The sequence below is a fragment of the Dysidea avara genome, chromosome 9 (assembly GCF_963678975.1).
Source record: "Dysidea avara chromosome 9, odDysAvar1.4, whole genome shotgun sequence".
Taxonomy (NCBI): domain Eukaryota; kingdom Metazoa; phylum Porifera; class Demospongiae; order Dictyoceratida; family Dysideidae; genus Dysidea; species Dysidea avara.
Window position 1 is genome coordinate 29802035 of NC_089280.1, and position 20219 is coordinate 29822253.

At 37.4% G+C, this 20219-nt stretch overlaps 1 protein-coding gene across 1 annotated transcript in view; it reads right to left on the reverse strand.

Moving 5' to 3' along the window:
* Nucleotides 1–2681: 2681 nt before the first annotated feature.
* LOC136266357 (uncharacterized) overlaps nt 2682–20219 on the reverse strand; it is a 30383-nt gene continuing 12845 nt past the window's right edge. The window contains exons 10-16 of the mRNA XM_066061376.1: nt 18229–18370; nt 15239–15463; nt 7461–7586; nt 6562–6618; nt 4262–4323; nt 4132–4210; nt 2682–2970 (exon numbers count right to left, since the gene is read on the reverse strand). Of these exons, the coding sequence (XP_065917448.1) occupies nt 2878–2970; nt 4132–4210; nt 4262–4323; nt 6562–6618; nt 7461–7586; nt 15239–15463; nt 18229–18370 (784 nt within the window). The 3' untranslated portion in view covers nt 2682–2877. The remainder of the gene's footprint in view (nt 2971–4131; nt 4211–4261; nt 4324–6561; nt 6619–7460; nt 7587–15238; nt 15464–18228; nt 18371–20219) is intronic.

Here is a 20219-nt window from a genome sequence, read left to right on the forward strand (position 1 = left end):
ATAGTATGTATACAATTGTTTCACTGCACCCACACCCACAACACATGCATGCAAGCATACATGTATGCAAAGCCTCTGGCAGTTAGAGTGCTCTATCAATAATCCTGTGGTATTGTATGTCCAGAAGGTGTTGGGGAACAGTAATTTAAAACTTGTCATGGATGAGCAAACACAATTAGTGCAGCCTAGTGCTGAGGTTTTTAAATAGAGTAAATCTGAGAATATTAATAATAACCAGTTAGGCTTAATTGTTGACTTAGCAAATCTCAAGTGTGGTATATAAACTAAAGCAGTTCTCGTAACTATAATAGCACAAAAAAGATATGCCAGATCATTCAGTCCATTATCCTCACCCAAGCTAGTAATGCATTGTATCTGCTGCTTGATATAAAGACTAAAATGCTGGTTCCATTCACTTAATAATTAACTAGATAAGGCCACAATAACATACATTTAATTACCAGTTTCTCACCACCTACTCTCATCAATTTTTTGCATCATTGGTATATAGCTGATTGCAACAATTAAACAACTTTTTTTAGTTAGTAAGGCCATGCAGGCGAAACATTTACATTTAGAGGATTTTCAAATATGCATGAGGGCAGGCAGTCATTTTCACCTCTCATTATGAAGAACAAATAGGAAATTTGCTATGGATTTCAAAGACATTACTTAGACATTTAGCTGCACCTAGTACATGAGCCTTATATTCAATAGTCCCAAAAATGATATTCCAGTATACTGCTAATTGTGGTACAACTGTATACACTGTAAGAACAACCTAGTGACAGTCACTACATTTTGTGGCAATTCCCAGTGACTGTCACTACTTTGTCAGTGACCTTCCCTGGGATTTGCCACAAAAAAAAGCAGTGATGGTTACTAGGTTGTTTTTACACATGTGTAATGGCAGCTCTTGACAGATGCTGTAAGGTTTGAAATCAGTCTGATCTTAAATGAAGGCAAATGCAAGTGCACTCCGTGAAGTTACTAATAATCCTGGAATATATTTGTTCATGCACATTATTAGAGCTGTTGGTAGGAGTTTAAAGCCGAGGTCAGAGCTCGTTATGGGATACGATTTGGGGAGATTTCAAGGTGATGTGGATGAAGAATTGATTTGTACTATTTGTGGAGGGGTATTCCAAGAACCGCGTCAAGTCTCCCCGGGTGAACATTGCTTCTGCAACGAGTGCATCCAAGAATGAGTGAAGCATCAACAAAAGTGTCCAGTAGATAGGAACCCCATTACACCTTCCAATCTTGGTCCTACTCCGCGAATACTCCGTAGCCTACTAGCCAGACTGAAAATGTTCTTCCACTAATTCAATATGGCTGTCCTGTTTGGTTGCCTCATTACAATAAGGACCTCAAACTGCTAGAATCTATTCAGAATCGAGCTGCTCGCTGGATTTGTGGCAGTCACTGTAACCCTTCTACATTTACATGGTCACCATCATCAGGATCCTGCCTTTCTCAACTTACTTGGCCTTCCATTTACACACAGCTCATCACCATATCATTGTTATTTTTGTATGACTTGATGCATCACCAAACTTCGATTACTTTTGATGATCACTTTAAATTTAATTGTAACAACACAAGATCTCATTCTAGGACACTTATGACTAAATCATCGGTGATTAATGCATATTGTTACTCTTTTTTTTGTACATATAATTTTCTTGTGGAATAAATTACCAGCTTCTGTATGTAATGTAAATTCACGTAAGGTTTTTTGTTCTGCTGTACTTAATCATTTTGCATGTATATAACTAGACCTCTCAACCTGGAAGCAGACCTGGTCGTGAGAAAGCCAGCCACCAGTACTCCATACAGCTGTGAAGCCTGCCATCTTTGTGATGGGGCTCATGCACATACATTTGTTTTACCAAAAAAATGTTTTAAATGCACAACTAGCTAGCTATGTAGGTGCAATACCGCTGTTTACTGCAGCTTATACTAAGTATCTCTATGCTACAGTGTAGCCTACTAGCTATATGGCAAGAACCTATCTTTGTTCCATCGTTGAGTCACGTGATATCAGTCTTTCAACTCAGTTGATGTACTGGTTCACCAGTGATTCATTGTTGAAATCCCCTATGAGTAAAATCAGTATCCAGCAGTGGATTTAGTGTTCAGTACAGATTTTTTGCACAAGTACACCTCACAACAACCGAAATTAAGCAATAAACATTTGTAATAACACAACTGGTAGGATTTCACCATATTCTTCACCTTCCATATGTGGTGAGTCTTTTCTCAAAGGATTTCACCCTAGATAATGCTCAGTTCATCGAGTTTGACAGCGTAGTGACTCGTGATACAGTCAAAAATACGGGAAACCGCCAAAATTTCCATTTCAAAATACAGAGGCGCCCCACTTTTCTAATTGACCGATCATGTGATACCTGCTACAAAGACGTTTTGGCAAGGAGATTTTGCGTGCGTTAGGAAATTTTATTGAAAATCGATGCACTTAAAATAACAGTTTCTCTTTCTGCAAACAAGTTTTAATTAAAACCACCAAAACCCTCATACACTGCTCATGGTACATAAGTGTAGCTGTAACTACTTGTGGAGTTCCAGTGAATTGAATAGTTGTAAACAATGTAGAACCAGTCACAAAAACAAGTACAGGCCACACTACAACCATTAATACTTGTATAAATAGCAGTCCGGCTTACTTTAGCTAATGAATTGAACAAATGACATCTATACAGTTCCTAATAGCATCAAACAACAGTCTTAGCAACTATACACACTGCAAAAAGTAATGATTGATATTTAATGTCCCAAAAGAATGAATTCTAAAATACATGCACACACAATAATTGCAAAATTATTATTATTACAACTGAACTGTCTTCAGTTAGCTCAGATAATCAGGCTTATCAATAACAAAAGGATGGACACCAACAGAACATTAGCTGTATCTGTGATTGCAGCACCAGTGGCAGCAGCAGCTTGCTATATGAAGTATAACAATCGACACAATAAGCAACATGACAAAACTGCTGTATAAATATATATCCCTATGGAACCACAATTATACAGAACCCCTGTTAAAAGCTATTAATTTTGTTTTATAATAAGTCCTTTTCTTATTGGTGAATTATTAATCTAGCAAATGAATTGCTCTTTACTGACATTAAACATGAAAAAGGGTTGCAGAGACGAGGTTATTTTAGTAAATACAGCAGAGATTTACCATTTCACCAAATGAAAATTGATGCAGCCTGCTTAAATGCCTTGCAAGAAGTGGTAACACTCAAGTAATAAGGTTAGCTGGACATGCATGATTTTACCACAAAGCTTGGTCAGTACAGAGTGATTTTTATACACTCTGTGACTACAGTGACTTAAGATCCTATGACATTTAATTCTTCAATTTCTTTAAAAGGCTGGACAAACACTTATATTATTAAATAAAGGCTGAGAAATCAACCCCAGCATGACTAATCTACAGGGATCCAGTCAAGCACTACACTTATAGTTACTATTATTATTATACCTCACTTAGTTAATTAATATTTTTATGACTTGCTTTTGCAGTCCATAAGTCAAAATATTTTTTTATTACAGGTGTGACAATTCATTGTTTTTTGCTTAAATTTGTCATGACCTTATTAATGGAATTCCACTTATTTCTATATGCAATAGTTTTTGGATCTCTTATGTGACTATCAGACTTTATGATGATCAATTTCCAAGGGCAAATTTTGATTAAATTTTATTTTGGTATGTCAATTCTTAGTAAGACTTCACTGTATGTCTAGTACCAACATCTAACGTCACATGCACAAGTGCTGTTGTGTGTCCTGATATGAAATGAAAAACAGTAAGTTTGCCAGGTGGCAATTACTACAACAACTTTTGGTGACTTTGTGGCAGTTTAATGCCAAGACGATACTCCGCCAACATTCTCTTTCCTCTGAGGACAACTTGGACTTTGATTAAGTTAAGCTAGTGTTGCTGTAGTATAAGTAATTTGCTTTCAGTTGTAGTCTATCAGTTAGTTGCTTCTGTATTGTCTGTTTATCTAGTACTGTAGCACTTCAAAGTTATTCCGTCGAAAATTAGCTTGTGATGCTAATACTATACAGTGATAAATCATAATACATTACTCACCAGTACACATCTTCCGGGATTAGTAACAGAGCAAAATGCATATGCTTGTTCAGGAGTGATAATAATATCTGAACTAGATCTGTAAGAAATTTGTTAATTTTATATACCACCATCAAATGTAACCACTCACAATCCCACATAAGTGAATTCCAAAGAACAACATCCCGTTGCATCTACAGCAGCTTGAACAACCTGAAGAGTGAAATGGATTCACTTGTATTTTACTCTAAGAGACCACTGATTACACAACTATGGATATACTACTGCACAAATGGAAGTAAAAATGCTGTATTTGGTTACATTTCAGTAAGACAAATAATACTGATCTGTTAAGCTCATTTGTTTGTTCATTAATGAAACACACTAGGAAACATGCAATTAATTGATAAAACAGTCATTAGTATAGTTAGCAATGAGGCAACTGCTATAGTAAATACTGAAATTGAGATACCCTATAACAGACCAATCAGAAAATCAAACAGCAATCACACTATTATATATACTTGATTTGCCAAGTGCAATTTTAACTGTTATGAGTACAATTATTCCCTAATGGCACAAAAAATGTGTTTGATTGCCTACTAATCCCATAGTGACCACCCTTCATGCTAATTAATCTGACAACCATAGCAACTGTTACTAAGCACTAAGCAACAGAAATGCAAAAAAATAATCACTGCAAAAGGCTAGACATACTTAGCAACTTTTGCCTAGCAACTATTGCTATGAGAGGTTTACCACTGCTGTTAAAGCAACCAAATTTTTGCTATGAAATAGGGCATCTATCACTATGGTAACATCAGTTGTTAACAGAATTACTCCATACTGTTAGAGTAACATTGCAATTACAAAAACAAACCAAGTAATTGAGACTAATTGCATTCCCTACTATTGGTATGGTAAACTAAATTACTATGTGATTAAAAGAGCAATCACACTACACTTGACTCTAATAGAGCAATCAATAATTATATTCCTCCTAAATTGTTTTGGTTACATACACCTTTGAGAGGTAGTTACATATTGTACAGTTTAACAACACTTAACTTGTATTTATACTAGCAAAAATGATGCTTTATTTAAAGTTAATTGATTCATGTGATACAAGCATGACCCTAAACTTGACCATAGAAACAACAATTTTGTTTGGAAGAAATGAGAGTGTACTAATCCAGAGATCATGGTTCAACTTTTCAGTTTGCACTATCACTATTTTGTATTTTCATGGTCAGTATCAATAGTTGATCAATAGATACATCAGTAAAGTGTGCGAAGTCCAATATTGCTATCACTGAAGTGTAGTCAGATTCAGTTTTGTTTCATAGCCATTCTAGTTTTATGTCTACGTATAATAGGCTAGCAAAAGCATTAAGTATTATGCCAGCATAATAGGATGATTTTCAAGAATTTTAATTAAAACGCACAATGTGAGCTCCAAAAATACTGAACAACATGAACACACTACACATTATTACTGCATGTCATATCAAAAATACCTTGCAGTGTTACTATTTTTCCTTTTTTTTGGCTAATTATTCACACTTTATGGAAATAAGATTGAAATACTCTAATAGAACAGTCAGGAAATCAGATATACTCTAATAACTCGAGCATAATCTTGATTTTGAGAGCACAATTTTGAGCATAATAGACTGGATTTTTGAGCACTGCTCAAAAGCCATAATAGACAATTTTCAAAGCATAATTGGCTCAAACCTAACAGTGATATAAGTAAAGAACAGTACAAGAAGTGTCTCTGCAATCACTATATGATTATATGGGTGATACAACCACTGGGAAGCCATATCATACTACTGCGAATTGACGCCTTGCGTTGTCAGCAAAAAGACCTGGGACAAAAAGGAGGACAAAGGTAAGTCCATGATGCATGTGTTGTACGTACTGCAGTTATGTCTTGGGATGAAGCAATGTTGAACAGTGAAAAAATCAAGCCGTTGCATTATGTTTGGCTTAAGGCATCAGCTAGTCAGTTAGTAGAAAATTCCGTTAAATAAGACTTTTTATAATTCCATAGAAACTTGTTGGAGTCACCCTGAAGGCATTTGTGGGCTTGGCTAATGCCACCAAACTGTTTTGAAGAGAAGGAGATGCTGTTTTTCAGGTGATTTTGAAGGACAAGAAAGTTCAAAACTTCATTATCCCTAATATACAACACTACCACACTGATACCAGGCTGCTTTTAGAACTTCAAAAGTTAGGGGTTTCAAGCCCCCTGAGCCCCAACTTTTCACTACTTCTGCTTTGGTATTATCAGAACTATTTAAAAACTGTTATTATAGAATACTAAAGTAGTGGTCAGATATCAGAAACTCTATATCAGCTATATGCAACATTCAATCAAATAGCTATGTGGCCAGTAGTAAAGTTACATCAATATGTTTACACTTATTATACTCATTAATGCCATACCTGCGTGCAGTTACTGCTGCAACTTGGGTTAACAGGATCTACCACAGACTCACAGGCCTAGATGGAAATAATAATTCCTAAACTCTGAGCTATACACAAACTGCTGTGTGAAATGATTAACTCTTACTGGCACTGACATTATGCACAGTGTAGTATCAGATCATTAGGGTATAATGCATCACAACTGTGGTGGTTGGCTGTTATACAATGGCTGGTAATCAACCCCATGGGTATTGCTGTCTTTTGAAATGTGGTACAAGCCAGTTATATCATGCTTACTACTATAGTGTCACTGTTACCACACAATATTATCATAGTACTCATGTATAGCTACTCATAATAATAAGTATGATGATACAACATGCATCACTGGTGCATGACAAAAGAGGCTAAAGTTTGCAATTCAGTGGATACAGGCTTGGTGAATTTACCATGCATCCAGTATTCACAAAAAAATAATCGTTTGGTAAATTTCCTCCAAACTGTCAACTTTAGCCCAGCCAAACTTTTGTTGTTTATGCTGCTTTATACTGTACCAGCAAAGCAAAATTTAAATTCAAAATTCATACAGCAATCCAACTGACCAAGCAACCTGTATAAAATAATAATGTGACCAGATTTGCGAAAAGGAGTCTTTCACACACATCCATTTTACCAACTTTGACCATCTTTAATAATTTCAGATTGACTTGAAATCTGGTCAGTAGTGAGCACCAACATAGCTTAATGTATGAAAAAAAAAGTTCAGGTTTATATTTGATTTGAACACTGCATGGTCTCCCAAGTTCATAGAATTGGATGTGTGTGGAAGATCCCTTTTTACAAATCTGGTCACTTATGTAGACTTAAATACTGCTGTGACTGGAGTAAACAAAATCATCCACAACTCAGCTACGCACATCACCATCTTGGAGAGCTCTGAGGGGAGTATTAGTTGCCAACAAGGCAAAACAGCTTCCCATGTCATTTCTGCGGCAACCAAAATCTGTGTAGTATCTTATAGCCTGCTGAGGATCATCATCATCCTATAAGAAATCATTTACTAGTATAATAAAATGTTCCTGTGCAGTCTAAAAATTGACACATTTCACAATTTAATAGCTGCACTTGTTAATTTAATGGCTGCACTTGTTAATTATTATTCCACTAGGGACCTGTAAACTTGTGGAGCACAGAGTCAGTAACTTACACAGAAAAAAAACTTATACTTGATCCACAGATAGCTTGCAGTCTTGGCAAGTGCCCGAGGAGTAGGCCTGAGCTTATTATGCTTTTGAGCATTGCTCCAAAATTTACCCTATTATGCTCTAATTATGCCCAGTTGTGTTCCATTATGCTCCAAGTATGCTCATATAAAATTATTGTGTCTTGACTGCTCTATTAGAGTACTTAATGCATCTGTGAACGTTCTATTAGAATATTTTATTATGCGGTGACTGTTCTATTAGAGTATATCGATCTTTAACTAATCTTTTTTTCACAACGTAGCTGTAAATTTGATTTTTACCATGTTTGCACACTATCCCATTCTGCATCATGCACAACAGGCAGAATTTCAGCTTCTCTGATAACCAATGCACAAAGATTTTGCCTATTATGCTGGCATTATGCTGATGCTTTTGGCTACCTATAATGTCCCAAATTATGCTAGAATAATCGGCGCAGGCCTACCGAGGAGCCACACAGCCTGGGATACAGCATTCAACCAGTGCATGCATATACAGAAAAATGTATTTCTTTCTCTTTATAAGAACTGCATGCATAAGCATATCTAATCCAAAACAGCCAAGCTGTAAAAAAAGTGTGCGGCCCTCAAAAAGGCTATGGTGAAAAAAGATGTGAAATCCAAGGTGGCGGCCAAGAAATGGCTGTGATGGTAGGTTAATGGTAAAAATTTTAATAATGTCAATTCAGGTGAATTACTGTGCCGCTTGGTCTTGGCACAAAATTCACCTGAATTGTCATTATTAAAATTTTAACCATTAATCTACTGTGCCGCTTGGTCTTGGCACAAAATTCACCTGAATTGTCATTATTAAAATTTTTACCATTAACCTACCATCACAGCCATTTCTTGGCCGCCACCTTGGATTTCACATCTTTTTTCACCATAGCCTTTTTGAGGGCCGCACACTTTTTTTACAGCTTGGCTGTTTTGGATTGGATTTCATTTCTGTTTGTATTTGTATACCCCAAAGCTGGCCTATGGCCGGCTTTGGGACTTTTTAAACCTTTACCACAGGAAGAAGAAAAGATGAAGTAGATGTACTTTAAATATTTTATCAGTAAATGTACAAATTATATATATATATATAATACATATATTGATTACAGAAATCTCCATGGTGGTTTCTTTGTAACTGAACACTCTACAAGGTGACTTCTTCTAATTGCTCTCTCTACAGGGTGAATTGTTTGTAGCTGAACGATCTACAAGGCAACTTCTTCTAGCTGATCTCTCTACAGGGTGATTTGTTTGTAGCTGAATTCTGTACAGGTGATTTGTTTGCAGCTGAGCTCTTTACAGAATAGTTTCTTTGTAGATGAACTCTCTACAAGGTAACTTCTTCTAACTGATCTTTCTACAGGGCAATTTGTTTGTGGCAGAATTTTATACAGGGTGATTTCTTTGCAGTTGAATTCTCTACATGGTGGTTTCTTTGTAGCTGAACTCTCTACAAGGTAACTTCTTCTAGCTGATCTCCCTACAGGGTGATTTGTTTGTAGCTGAACGATCTACAAGGTAACTTCTTCTAGCTGATCTCTCTACAGGGTGATTTGTTTGTAGCTGAATTCTGTACAGGTGATTTGTTTGCAGCTGAGCTCTTTACAAAATGGTTTCTTTGTAGCTGAACTCTCTACAAGGTAACTTTTCTAGCTGATGTCTCTACAAGGTCACTAGTTTGTAGCTGAACTCTCTACATGGTGGTTTCTTTGTAACTGAACTTTCTACAAGGTGACTTCTTCTAGCTGATCTTTCTACAGGGAGATTTGTTTGTAGCTGAACTCTCCACAGGTGATTTGTTTGAAGCTGAACTCTCTAAATGATGGTTTCTTTGTAGCTGAACTCTCTACAAGGTAACTTCTTCTAGCTGATCTCTCTACAGGGTGATTTGTTTGTAGCTGAATTCTGTATAGGTGATTTGTTTGTAGCTGAGCTCTTTACAGAATGGTTTCTTTGTAGCTGAACTCTCTACAAGGTAACTTCTTCTAGCTGATCTCTCTACAGGGTGATTTGTTTGTAGCTGAATTCTGTATAGGTGATTTGTTTGTAGCTGAGCTCTTTACAGAATGGTTTCTTTGTAGCTGAACTCTCTACAAGGTAACTTCTTCTAGCTGATGTCTTTACAGGGTCACTAGTTTGTAGCTGAATTCTCTACATGGTGGTTTCTTTGTAACTGAACTCTCTACAAGGTAACTTCTTCTAGCTGATCTTTCTACAGGGTGATTTGTTTGTAGCTGAATTCTGTATAGGTGATTTGTTTGCAGCTGAGCTCTTTAAAGAATGATTTCTTTGTAGCTGAACTCTCACCAAGGTAACTTCTTCTAGCTGATGTCTCTACAAGGTCACTAGTTTGTAGCTGAGCTCTCTACATGGTCATTTCTTTGTGATTGAACTCTCTACAAGGTGACTTCTTCTAGCTGATCTTTCTACAGGGTGATTTGTTTGAAGCTGAACTCTCTACAAGGTAACTTCTTCTAGCAGATCTCTCTACAGGGAGATTTGTTTGTAGCTGAACTCTCTACATGATGGTTTCTTTGTAGCTGAACTCTCTACAAGGTAACTTCTTCTAGCTAAGCTCTCTACAGGGAGATTTGTTTGTAGCTGAACTCTCTACATGATGGTTTCTTTGTAGCTGAACTCTCTGCAAGGTAACTTCTTCTATTGATCTCTCTACAGGGCGATTTGTTTGTAACTGAAATCTCCACATGGTGGTTTCTTTGTAGCTGAATTCTTCAAGGTGATTTCTTCTAGTTGAACTATCTCTTTCCATAGTTGCATGAACTCCCTACAAGGTAACTTCTTCTAGCTGATCTCTCTACAGGGTGACTTGTGTGTAGCTGATCTCTATACAGGTTTCTTGTTTCTAACTGATCTCTTGAATTCTCTTCAGGGTGACTGCTCTATTAGGATGACTGCTCTAATTTAGAGTATCTCGATCTCGCACTTGCTGCACCAAGTTGGATTTCATGTTATAACTCCGTGGCTTTAAGTCTGATTCTTCTACACCATTGATGAGCCTTTCTAAGATGATTACTCCATCTGTACAACGATTTTCAAAGCATTACCCCAAGCGGTTTATCTGGTACGCGTGGCAAGCAGTCGTTTTTTATTAGCTAATCTCGATTGCATAATTGTTACACAGTGTTGGTTTTTTCGTTGTATCTTCCTGGTTTTTAGCTCAATTTCTTTCACACCACAAAACGTTTGAGGTTCAATAGTTAACCTATTCACCCACCGATTTTCAGCTTCTTCCCATACGCGGTTTAACCTGTAGGCGTGACAACATATTGGTGTTATTTTTCGTGAATAATCGCTCATAACTCTTTGCTTGTTTATCGTATTCCAGCCAAAGTTGGTACCGAGATGCACCTTTATACCCCCCTTCTGTGTGCCAAATTTCAAGGCAAACGGATATGGCGTTCACATTTTATAGCAGTTTTTGTAAGTGTGCGACAAGAGGAAGAAAAATAAGAAGAAACTGAAAAAACTAAGAAACTAAGCCAATTTTTGAAGTCGCATATCTCGGGAACGCGTGATGCGGTTTCACTCAAATTTGGAATGTGCAGTGCTGAAGTTGGAGGGAGTGTCCACAGCAAACATCGTCTTGTTTCATCAAGGCAGCACAGAGCTACGGAGGTGCGAAAATTGCGTTTTCTTTCTTCCTGTCAATATACTCACGGGTGGTATGCGCCGGCTTCTTGGGCCGCACGACACAGTGTGTCTTGATGCGACAAGAGGAAGAAAAATAAGAAGAAAAAAACGAAGAAATTAAGCCAATTTTTGAAGTCGCATATCTCAGGAACGCGCGATGCGATTTCGCTCAAATTTGGAATGTGGAGTGCTGAAGTTGGAGGGAGTGTCCACAGCAAAAATCGTCTTGTTTCATCAAGGCAACACAGAGCTACGGAGGTGCGAAAATTGCGTTTTCTTTCTTCGTGTCAATATACTCACGGGTGTTACGCGCCGGCTTCTTGGGCCGCACGACACACTACCGTGTGTCTTGATTACTCCCTCATTGTATTTCAGAAGTAGACATAATTAAGAAAAGAGTAAATAGGACAATCTACATGTGCATATGACTATATCCAAGTAGTGAAACAAGATAATACGGTGGTAATACAACATAGGTGTGTTGGAAATCTCTACTTTGGCATGTTGTTTTTAATTTGTTCAATGCCAAAGTAGGGTTTTGTTTCACAACTTCATTTTAAAAATAATTACAGTTTGTTTCTTTTGTTATAGTTTAGCTATGATATTCATGTGTGACTGTTCTATTAGAAATATCTGTTGTACCAGGGTGACTGCTTTATTATATAGTTATACAACGGCCACGAGTGCTCTGCCTGATATAAACGCACGAGCCTGAGGGCCATTAGGCCCGAAGGCAAGTGCGTTTATACAGGCAGAGCACGAGTGCACGTTGTATAACCGTTATGTACCACTCACCTAATAGGTGGGGAGAGTCTCACAAGACAGCTGTAACACTTATAAAGGCCAGGTTTCTAACATCAATTGTGGGTAACCAAGCCGGACGTTGCGATGACGTTCCCCCTGCAGCCACCTGAGATATTGAAAGCTAGTACGCTATGCGTTATATCACTAACCTGCATTCGCTGTTTGACTCTCATCATGTAGTGCTCAGCATGCCAGCGTGATCACCCAGTCGCCATATAGACTAAGCGCCAGACTAATCGCCATAGTGATTCTCTCGAGCGAAAAAAAGCAGCTAAATAGACGGTTTAAGTAAACAAAACCTAACTACTAAACGATACTAGTCTAATTCTTACTATTCACACTGGCTAAACTCGAATTTGGTGGCATGACAAAACTGGTAACCACAATCGAATGTAAAGGTTAGTATTATTTAGAATATATTTGTTTTATTGAGTCATTGTCGAAGTGGACTACAGTTTAATCTGGGCTAAGATGGCACCAGACTAGTAAGGTGTATAAGTACGTTTATATATATGTAGACTAGAGTTGTGGCCACCCGTGTTGGCTTTTTCGATCGCCATTGGCTGCTTGTAAACATTATACGTATTGGTGACGTTATGGCCCACAATCGACCTTTACATGTCAGGCTATAAAAGAATTCGAGTGATCTGTGGAGTGTCTTTCCACCTATTAGGTGAGGTGTCGTAGTGGTCATCGCCACCGGCACTTGTGCTATGCTGCACAAAACCGCAGCCAGTGCAATATCTGTATATTGCACTGCGGTCGGTGCATTATAACTTATAATGCACTCGTTGTGGTCTACAAAACCGCAACCAGTGCGTTACAAGTTATAATGCACTCGCTGCGGTCTGCAGCAGTGCAATATACAAATTATGGCACTGGCGGTGCCTTTGAACTGCCCACGCAGAGTGGTACATTAGAGTATTTTTCTGGTCTTGACTGAGCTTCTAGGGAGTAGTAAAATTGCATGATCAATCAGTAAGGGGCATGATCATCGTTCCATTGCTTCCCCAGTGAGACCAATAATTGTCATAAGTCAACCAGATCATTAAGGAGTAAGGATCCTCCACAAATAAAGGGCAACCGCCAAATGTGCTGCCAAAAAACATCATAGAAATATGTTACATGACAAAAAGCACCCTTACAGATAAATCTAATATCAAATCTAGTGTTAAATATAAGAAACCTTGTATAGAAGTATCAATATTGACAAATTGCCATAGCCCAATATTTTATCTGCCTAGCTGCCTGCATGCCTGTATGACCAGTCAAAAGCTAGAGGCTAATTGATACATAGTATATAAAACCACCATTAGGGATGCCATGACATAGAAATTTTTATGTCACGTGTCATAGAGGTTTATGTCACAACATGTAATATGTCACAACATGTAGTATGTCACAATATAAGCAATTCTTAAAGTTTCACAACTGAAGTTGTTACTTATGAAACTGCATAGCTATTTTGATTCAAACATGCAAAAATATCAACTTAAACATCAGCAATATTAACTATGACATCAACGACAAACATTGCTCATACTTATTTGTCAATTTTTCTCATATTCATTGCATCAAATTTGATCAAAATGAATGGATGTTTATGTCACGACATAAAGAAGCCTATGTCATATCATATCATGGGGCTTTATGTCACGACATGTCATATGTCACGACTATCGTGGCATCCCTAACCACCACGTGACTGTTCTATGTCACAGTAACAAACTCACAAGCAGCAGGTGCCTTTTGCGATTCTTCCTTGCATGCTTTGCCTTCAATATTTACAATAGCTGTCATCTTCCTTATGCAATTGCAAGGAAACCATATTAGGGTGTTAGTTTTAACACTTTCCTTGCAGGCACATGCGTAGATACCGCATAATCATTTAAGGCATTTTAATATGGTGTGATACTTGGCTCGTATCTTTTCCCAACTTTCCTAAATGTCATTACAACACCATTGGTCGTTCCTCATCAAGTAGAGAATATTATTTTCCTTCTGAAAATGAAGCAAACATTATTTCTATGATTACTGAAGAAAAAGACCTGGGTGTTGTAATTGATAAGAACTTGAAATTTACATATTATGTTAATCAAATTGTACTAAAAGCCAATAGTCTGTTAGGAACTATCAAATGTACTTTTGTTTCTATATAGGGATGCTAACACTATAAGGTTATTATATACCACCCTTGTCCGCCCAATCTCGGATTATGCATCAACCATTTGGAATCCTTATCTTATGAAAGACATTCGTAAATTAGAAGCAGTTCAAAGAAGAGCCATGAAACTTACACCTTCCTTGCAAGATGTGTCTTACTCCCAAAGACTCCAAGAACTTAATCTACCCAGTTTACTTTACCGCTGCACTAGAGTGGACCTGATTATGACTTATAAAATTTAGTATCAGAGGATAAAGATTCCTTTTTACCTTAAATACCAATCCTACCCGATCAAATGGACCTAAAAAATTTACAAAAAACGTTTCAACATTCTGTTAGAGGACATAGTTTTTCACAGAGAATCATTAACGATTGGAGCACTTTACCCCCTGATACTGTAATTTACTTATTTTTAAGACTAAATTAGATTGTTTTTGTATGACTGCTGATTTTACTATATTTAGGTAAATAGTTAACGTTGTATGTACTTTCTTATTTGAGATTGGTTTTTAAAAGACTTATATACCAATAATATTGTTAACAATAACAATATTAATAATATGCTACTGTAAGAGGGAATGTGCTACTGTAAGAGGGAGGAAATGGTTGCACTTATAATGATCGGTTGGCTAGATGATCTAGAGTTGCACTAATAATCATCACTAAAGCACATGACTATGCCATTGCACTACACCAAATCATTATTTTCGATAAATATTTTAAACTAGTTCCACAAATAACAGAATGAATTGAACTGCTAATGAAATGCAGTTACTATATCAAAGTCACTTCTGATTATACATTTTGTACATATGGGGAGGTGTATTACTTACCTCTACACAGGCTGTGAAGTAATTAATCAGACGTTGTCTACATCTTGGGGTTGAGCAAAGTGTACCAAACATCTTGTCAACTTCAGTGAATGAAACATTCCCTCCTTCCTCTTCTAAACCTTCAAGCTCAAAAATAGCCTGCACAGCAGTACCACAACTATCTCCTTGACCAAACAGTGATAAACCAGCAGATTCACAAGGAGAGAGAGGTGGAGCAGTAGGTCCCTACAATAATGAAATATCTGTCTAACACTACAAGAGTGCCACAATGCTCAGCTAGAAGATACAACTCTAACATGTTAAAATATGACAAGCTACATTTTACTATTGCACTGTAATGTATTTATACTGTTTTCAAGTCTATGATGTTTTATATTATTCATGCCGGTATTTGTAATGTGTGTGATTCTATCATTATAATGCATTCATTTTTCTGTTGTCTCAAAGTCCAATGGAATTGCTTTTATGCATTAGCAAGTCACCATAAGATGCAATGAAAATCAACTTTGTGCCTATAAACCAACCACATTATAGATTAAGTAGGAGCATCATTTATATTGCAACATGATACAGTACATGATTATGTTGATGTTACAATTTTCTTGATACACACTGTACATCACATACAAAGCTACAAAACTGTTCATGTCATATAGTTATAACACGCTTAGGAGGGATTTGACAGAAATATATGCGCGACTTTCTGAGGGTGCCAAGGGAGAGCGTGTATTTATTTTGGTCATATTCTGACTAATCGTGTTATATCTGGCATATTCTACACTCCAGTAGAAGAAACGATATAGATAGTAAAATCATTCACATATTGATGAATCAGACTCTTTAGTGGTGCCATGCCTATCTACTCACAATTACTGAGTTATCCATGAAGGAGACAAGTGTTCATCAACTATACACTCAGTAGCTAGCTCAGGTAAAAATTGTTGGTTGATTTAGGCACTTGTTATTACAGATTTGTTATGTATTTATGAAGACTGACTGAAATAAGACAAATTTTGAAGGCGTGTATATCCCAATATATGATAGCTGGGCAAATTCGACTCAGAGTTAAATTAGGAATGGGAGATGCCCTACCCTGAGGAAGTTTCCACAGCAGAAACGTTCGAGTTATGAATACATGAAATGTGACTGGATTTTGGAAAAACGATCCAAATCGCACATTAGAAGTTTCAAGATAAACGATTTTAAAGAATTCAAGCCAGCATAACTCTCCAAAGATGGCAAGCACACGTATGAAACTTACACTAAAGATGCATCAATCTGTTACCTTTCAGACCACTTCCAGTACTTGTAGCTGCTTGTAGAGTTTCCTGCCAAATAAGATAAAAAATCTGAGCTGTTGGATGAGCGAAGTAGTATCACGAGTGCTCAAAAAGGAATGGCGGGGTGGGGGGCGACGGGGTGGAGGGGGGAGGGGTGGTAGAGTGGAGGGTGGGGGTGGGGGTGGGGGTGGTGGGGTGGTAGGGTAGGGGGTGGCAGTGGGGTGGAGGGTGGCGGGGCGGTGGGGTGGAGGGTGGCGGGGTGGGCAAGGGTTTGACCTCAAAATGGAGGCAGACCACAATTAGAGTCCAGAGACGAGATTACAGGGCTGTGCTGGCTCCTTAGTGGTTGATATGTAGCAAAATCCACAGAAAAAACATCTGGCCTACATTATCAGGCTGTTCACCAGCAAACCACTGATTCTTGCCAAGCCAGGTCCTTCACAAGGCCTAAAACCGCCATTCGAGCTCTACACCCCCCCAGAAAAGACGTCTGTTGAAACCAGCCTCGAGTAGTTTGAGTAGTACAGAGTGTCAAAACTACTAGTACGGTAGTTTAGCTATCCACTGATGGTGTTAGTTTGATTTTGCCTGATGTGCGATTTGGATTGGTTTTGTAAAATCTGGTCACAAATGGTGTTTTCTTGGTTCCGTAAAATGGGTATGTTGTTTGCCTGCACCAAATGTACTTGGCCGCACGACACACTTGATATAGGCTATTTTCATAATTTTTGCAGTACTCTAATAGAGCACACACTTTTTCTGAGCATTTCAATACAAAGCATATAGAATTACCACTGATATATCATTCTAGTGTACCAAACCAGAACTTTCATTTATAAGGTAGAACTTAAGTGAGGTGAGCAACTGACAGCAATGGCAAAATGGTAAAGAGCTTGGGTATATAGGTGTGGAGGTCCCTGGTTTGAAACCTGGAGACATTTTTTCCGTGAAGTGTTTTGTGCACACATTTTTTTACTGCTCAGTGACTGTTCTATTAGAATATCTCGATTGAGTTTTTATTCACATGTTTGGTTTTGGTTTTGCTTTATATCTCCTTAGCTAATATTCTCAGTACTTTCAAACCAAAAAGAGGTTTGCACTATGATAGTAACTTCATGTACAGACTGATTTTCAAGCTATTCTGTCAAGCGGATTACCCTTTAGGCATGACAACAAATCGTTTTAGCAATTGTCAAAATCATGCATAATTCCGTTGTTGTTTGTTTAATCTGTACAAAAATTGGGTTGCATATGTGTTGCATTATGCTCTTACTGCCCTCCAAATTTGAAGTCAACCAACTTAAGCATGCGCGGGTTATAGCAAGTTGAGTGAAAAGAAGAAAAAGAATCCAGAAAATGAAGAAAAATATGAAGAAAATAAGATGCTCTTATCTCAGTGATGGCTGGGAAGATTCAACTCAAAGTTGAAAAGGAGGTGCCCTACCCAGAAGGAATGTCCACAGCAAAAGTGGTTAATGTCCATTCAGGCACTGTTTGAGCTAAGAATGCAAGAAAACAATGTTTTTTTGGTTCCTGTAAAATACACATTTGCCTGTTGTGCATCCACACTAGTTGTACTTGACCACAAGACACACTATCATGTGTCCTGATATACCACAGTTTGCCGTGGTATATGTGCTATATACTACAGTTCGGTGCTTTTGATCTCCACCATAGGTGTAGTATATATATTATATATGGTAGTCTAACCTGTGTACAAAATCCTGGTGACTGGATCCCACATAGGGCATACAACGTTACAGTAATGGCTTGAAATACTCCACTGAGATCATCATCATCATCATCATCATCATCATCATCTTCATCATCATCATCATCATCTGGATACTCCCTGCAGAATATGAAATAAATTTAATTATCACCTTGGTGCTGGAGTAATCAAAATGCAATGTACTTGAGCAAGCGTACATATCTACACTATAGTCAGTTCGCGTTCACCTGAGCCCTCGTTTTTTTGTTAATAACTCTAGTTACATGTACCACCTGCTCAAACATTTAGTAGCACTGTGAAGCCCTTTAAATACCCAAAACTGTTTATCAAAAAAGCACTTTGATACAAGCCCAGTTATGAGGCTTTAAAAATGTTTAACGTATGCTTGTTCCAGTACAAAACCATTCACCTCTTTGATATTACTATATTTGGTGGGCCCATTTATCAGGTAAGTTTGATGACCTAAATATAATTTTATCAAGAGTTTACCATTCTCCATTATACGCTCGTAGTTTTCTGTAACTTACAACTAGCTACTAGCCATATTTTTCAAGCATTGATTGTATGGTTTACCTCCTTCACACAAACTTTATTGGATTCTCTGATGGTATATATAAAAAGCATAATACACTGCATTTAAATTTAGTAGTAGTGTGAAGTTACAAGCAATTACAAGTGTGTTTTTTTGTCGTGTCACGACTTACAGAAATAAGACTTAGTGTAAAATTGGTCTGCTAGGCTAACTATTGTAGTGTAAACCTTTTGTGATTTGAAAATACTGATAGTAATAGCTAAGGAGATTTAAAATAGCCAAAATTGAGACAATTTAATAAAACAGTCACATAGAAGTTTTAAAAAAAATTGCATGAAAATGCCAAAAACTTCGAACTAGGGATTTCAACTCCTACATGCCCTAACTTTACCCTTTGCCACTCAACCACTGCTGTCAGTTGCTCATCTCATTTAATTTCTACCTTATAGATGAAAGTTCTAGTTTACAACACTAGAATATAAAATTTTATAAGATCTATCAACTGGAACATTCTATGTGTATTATATTAGCAGTGCTCAGAAAAAATGTGCGATCTATTAGAGTACTACATACAAAGATTAAGTCAAATAAAATAGACTACATGTCAAACATACATAACAATCACTCAATCGAGATACTCTAATAGAGCAGTTGGCAGTAGTGCAAATCTGTGTGATTTATTGCCATGCCTACCAGCTAAACTGTTCATGCAAACTAGATGAATTTTCTTGCACTTATAAACTGTCAAGGCAATGGAAATCTGTTTAGAAATATCAATAAGTATAACTTATGTCTTCAATAATTATTATTGGTAGATAAGAAGCAATGCGGGTAAAAAAAACCCAAAGCCAGCCTTTGGGGGCCATAGAGAGTACAAAAAAACAAAAAGAAATGAGTTCCACACACAAAAAATAACAGTCAAGTTGTGATAAAAGGGTGCAGTCTTTTCTAAACCCTGGGTGAACAAAGTTGTGAAATCAAAGGTAGCAGCCAAGAAATGACAGCAATGATATTAATGATAATAAATTGTAATGGCTATGTGCTAATTTTGAGCATAATGGCCCTAAAAACCAGCCTCATAATACGTTACTGGCATCTTGACAGTATTGGCTAGGTATAGCCAAGTCCAAAATTATCTCCAAAAAGTTGCTATGAAATTTTTAGTGGAATTTTCTACTGACTGACTGACTGACTGCCTGACTGACTGCTTGACTGACTGCTTGACTGATGCCTTCAGACAAGCACAACTTGAAAATGGCTAAGGCTACAGGTTTGATTTTTTCACTGTTTGACGTCGCTTTGGCCCGACTTGTGCATTTTGGTATACTGCAGTACATGCAATGCATATGCTTCATGGACTTACCTGTGTCCTCATTTGTGTCCCATTTATCTTTGCTGACAACGCAAAGTACAGTGTCGTGTGATGGCTTTCCTACG